This window comes from Hydra vulgaris, chromosome 03, assembly GCF_038396675.1.
Source record: "Hydra vulgaris chromosome 03, alternate assembly HydraT2T_AEP".
NCBI classification, from domain to species: domain Eukaryota; kingdom Metazoa; phylum Cnidaria; class Hydrozoa; order Anthoathecata; family Hydridae; genus Hydra; species Hydra vulgaris.
In genome coordinates, this window is record NC_088922.1 from 1,790,001 (window position 1) to 1,795,000 (window position 5,000).

The following is a 5,000-nucleotide window of genomic DNA, read 5'->3' on the forward strand; positions in this document are numbered from 1 at the left end:
CTTTTTTAATTTTGTGTTAAATAAGTTTCAGCAAACTTGGATTATATCTCAAATTTATCCTAATAGATGTTTTTATAGCGAAAAGTTTGAATGTAATTTTTATTGATATCTATAGTGCACAAGAACTTCATCTTTTCTTTTAACTTCTTAAAATCTTTGTAAATATTTGAGTTTTCTTGATTTTGGTAAATATTACATTGTGACCGATTTAATTCAATATTTTCTAATACTACATTGACTTAAATCTAACGATGCGCTTGTATTTATTTTTCTTTTTTTTTTTAATTATGTTTTTTAAAGAAGTTTAAATTTGGGTTTCCAATACATAATACTTAGAATTTAATTTTTTTCTAAATTAACTTATAATCAAAATAAACCAAAGAAGCTGAAGAACAAATAAAAATACATAAATAAGTTTTAATCAAGAATATATAAATATAAAATGATAAATGAAATACTTATTATTTATATATTTTTTAAAATGCAATTTTTGCTTATTTTAATGTTCTTGTTATAAAACTTTCTCATCCCCACTTTTTCTAAAGTGATGAGTGATGAGTTTATCAAAGTGTAAACAGAATGATGCCATTTTTTAAATCTCCATAGTTACTTAATCAATTGTAAACCTACTATCTATTAAAACTAAAAATACATTATGAAATACATCATGTGAATCATTATGTGACTTACAAATGCTAGTTTTGTAAAAGTCACATGATAATAAAAACAGCTTTTGAAATTTAATAATAATTTTTTAGGTGTTTAGGCAGCCATTTTAGATCAAATATAGCTTTAAAAATGTCAATGGTAATGTAATGCATACAAGTAAATCTAGAGTTTTTTATGATAAAAGTAATAAAAAGTCTTTCTGGTATTTTGTTTTAAAAATATGGACCTTCAAATTACAAACAAAACATGTTTTTACTATTGAAGATTATTTTTGATTACTATTGAAGATTTAATTATTCACCTTCCCAAGGCCGAGGGGGCCACTACAGTCGAGGAGGCTACTTTTTGTGGTTACAACCCTCTCTCCACTCTATAACTCCGAAAAATAAACTTCAACAAACAAGGCTGTTGCGCGGAGAAACAAGTTGAGCCTGGTACTACCAGGGATGTGGTGGGGATTGAACTCGGAACTTCTCGCTTATGAGGCAAGCGCTCTACTACTACCACGTTATTAATTGAGATATTAATTAATAATTCAAATTAATGAGAAAATTTAAAAGTTAGACTATAACTGATCATCCATAAAATGCTTAAAATCAAATTTTTTAGGATTTGCATTTCTCTTTGCTATAAACCAACCCACTAAATTTTATCAAAATCTGAGGTGGTCCAGGTTGAACTTTATCACTACTCTTAAGTGCTTATTACACAGAAGGGAATGTTTAATAATTTTGAAATTTTTCCTCACCCACCCCAACTTTATTAAGATAACCCTGCCCTCCCCATTTATTAATTTGTACTTGATATCAACAAAAACTAATAAAAAGTAAATCAGAATATATATATATATATATATATATATATATATATATATACATACATACATACATACATACATACATACATACATACATACATACATACATACATACATACATACATACATACATACATACATACATACATACATACATACATACATACATACATACACATATATATATATATATATATATATATATATATATATATATATATATATATATATATATATATATATATATATATATATATATATATATATATATGAATATATACACACCACCCATTGTTTATTCCCCCAACCCCAACCTTTAATTTTTTCAACCCAGTATTAAGCACTGGAGAGTATGCATAAAAAAAACGAATAGTAAAGAAAAGTAAAAAAGATATTATCACTTTTTTACTTTTCTTTTTGATCTTTTTCTTTTTGTCTACTTTCAAAATTCTTTTGTCAGATAGCAAAAAAAGATACAAGATAGTACTAGTACATAACTATGTTCAGAAAATATTATGTGGATAAAAAAAACATTAATAGATTGTAAGCACTTTAAGTATTTTTTCATCAGTTGAAAATTGCATAAATTACTGCAAAAATGGGTTATTTATTTCTAAGCAAGTTTAAGAAGATATTATACCAAAACGTGTTTAAAAAGATAGTGTATATAGGTGTTTATTTTTATAGATATTTCATCAGAAAATAGTTAAATTTATTTAGATATTTTTCTTTTTTCAGTTAATTTTACTTTTTTAATGAGAAGTAATTTCTTTACAGGGTCTGCTTGATTTGATTCGAAAAATGAAACAAAAAAACAAAAAAGAACTTCGAATTCTTTTACTTGGTCTTGATAATGCTGGTAAAACTACCATATTAAAATCATTAGCTTCCGAGGATATTAGTCATGTTACACCTACTCAGGTATATTGTTTAAATTAAATATATATATTTTTTCTATGTTTAGTTTATTCTACTCCCCAAGGTTGGGGCGCCACAGGTTGATAAGAGAAATAAGTTGTTATTAGTTTATATTACACCCAGGGATGAACCAAAAGTAGACTTTTTTCTTTAATTTTATTGATTCACTCTTAACAAGGCTGCAAGCAATCATTATTAAGTTGGAAATTAATAGAAAAAATTGAATAGAGTTGTAGATCAAGAAAATAGTTGACAGAAGACTTGAAAAATTGTAGATTGTATGAGTCAGAAAAACATGAAGGTGGTTGAGAGTTCCAAAGAGTTGAAATGCGGGAAAAAAACTAGACAAATGAAATGAACTAAAAAAAAGATGATAGCTCCTTTGAGTAACAACCATTATAGCATTTGAAGAAAAAAGAAAGAGATGCAATCTTATGATGATGGAAAATCAAGCTTAGCAGGTTGAGCAGATCCAACTATGTTTACAATGAGTTTTTGAACCTTGTCTAGAAGAGAAAAAGCATCATTTGAAGAACCATCCCAAATATTACAACAGTATTCCATACAGGGACGAATAAGAGATTTGTAGAGGTAGAGAATGGACTCAGGAGAGAAAAAGTGCCGAGCACAACAAAGAGAAGTAACCTTAGCAGATGCTAATTTAGAATCGATTGTATATATGGTTTCCATGAAAAGTCAGTAGTAAATGATAATCTAAGAAGAGGTAAAAATAATTAGCAATGAAACTTTCAATACCTTATCACATCTACCTAACTAATACTGATCACACCTACCCTAGAAGTTACTAATATCTGAGTATTTTTTGAATTTTTTGTCATTTTGAATTTATAAGTTGTTTACTTTTTAAATGTTAATTACTTTAGGGATTTAATATCAAATCAGTACAATCTCAGGGAATTCTTCTTAATGTTTGGGATATTGGAGGTACTTGATTTATATATGGCTGCCTAAAATTTGATTTATATACCTTAAAAAACCTTTATATTTTGTTTGATTATATTCTAGTCCTTTTTAAATTTTCTGTATTTTCACTTGAAGGTCAAAAGACAATTCGATCATATTGGAGGAATTATTTTGAAAATACAGACGTTCTGGTAAAATTTTTACAGGTTTTTTATAAAAGAAGTTTATAAGTTTTTTTTAAAGAAGTTTTTAATTTGAAATGTTTTTGTAATATGTTTATATATATTCATTATATCTACTATTATAAATCTTGCTGATTTGGTGGTTATTTTAATTATAATGAATTGTTTTTGTAAAATATTTATATATACAAATTCATTATATCTACTATTATAAATCTTGCTGATTTGGTGGTTATTATTTTTTTTCATTATAAATATTTTGTATGTGTAAAATCTTGTAAAAACTAAAATTTATGTTAATGCATGGTTTACAATGTATAATGTTAAAAAAAAGACAAAGACGATAGGACCTTAACAATCGTTATATAAAATATGATAGGACTCTAAAATCATTATATAAAAGGCAATTGGACTGTAACAATCATTACATAAAAGACAATAGGACTGTAACAATCATTATATTAATATTTTACCTTTTAGATTTATGTCATTGACAGTGCTGATCGGGCTCGATTTGAAGAATCTGGCATGGTATCTTTATTAAATATTTCTTAAGACTTCTTTTTTAAAAACAAACAAACAAAAAAATAATGTAAAATATATAAGAGAAGTTAACTTAATTTCTAAAAACTTTTGCTAATTTAAAATTTAATTTTTAAAGACTTAAATAAGTTATAATTACTTTAATAAGTTAAAAAGATTTTATAAATATTTAAGATGTTATTTTTTATTTTTAAATGTTTATTATTATTGTTTCCACATTTTGAGTAAGTGGAGTATTATATTTTGCAGAATTATAAAATTAAATGTCTTAAGGTTTAACCTTTAAGTTGGCAGTGAGGTGTGCAGTGCCAGATGTAAATTTACCAGTAACATTACTGACTGGTTTAAGAAGAAAAAAAAGTCATAAGACCTTAGCTTAACTTTGCTAAAATAATAAAACTTGTGAAAGTTTATTTTTTGTGAAAGTTTATTTCAACTTTCACAGTATTATTTTAACTTTCACAGCGTTATACGATGTGAAAGTTGAAATAATAAAACTTTTTTTACCTACTTTGTTGTAAACCCCATTGTAACATTTAACATTTGTTTTCTTGAATGTCAATGTTTTATACTCAGTATTTATTATAAGATGTACTTACAATAAATACTTATTTTACTTCAAGTAGTTTCAATTAATTTTTACCAATGGTAATGTTGTATATTAATGACTGAGTATCCAGAATTAATTTTTTTTCGATCTGTAACCTGAGTTGCTTGACTTGTGTTTGAAGCAAATATATTGATTTTTATATGTATTTAAGTTAGATTAGGCAAAACTCTTGTTATGAATTATTATTGTTGTGGATAGAAAATGTGAGAAGTGAAAATGACATTTTTAAACTAAAACCAAAAAAAGCGAATTCAACAAAAAAATTTTATTGTAATTTTTTTTTTTCGCAAATTTTTTTAAAATGATTCGTATTTTTAGAAATTTTATATAATTTTGT

At 25.3% G+C, this 5,000-nt stretch overlaps 1 protein-coding gene across 1 annotated transcript in view; it reads left to right on the forward strand.

The window, feature by feature from the left end:
- The window catches only part of LOC105850929 (ADP-ribosylation factor-like protein 3), a 24,470-nt gene that overhangs the window by 9,421 nt on the left and 10,049 nt on the right, over window positions 1-5,000 (forward strand). The window contains exons 2-5 of the mRNA XM_065792044.1: window positions 2,264-2,407; window positions 3,289-3,349; window positions 3,464-3,519; window positions 3,991-4,041. Of these exons, the coding sequence (XP_065648116.1) occupies window positions 2,264-2,407; window positions 3,289-3,349; window positions 3,464-3,519; window positions 3,991-4,041 (312 nt within the window). The remainder of the gene's footprint in view (window positions 1-2,263; window positions 2,408-3,288; window positions 3,350-3,463; window positions 3,520-3,990; window positions 4,042-5,000) is intronic.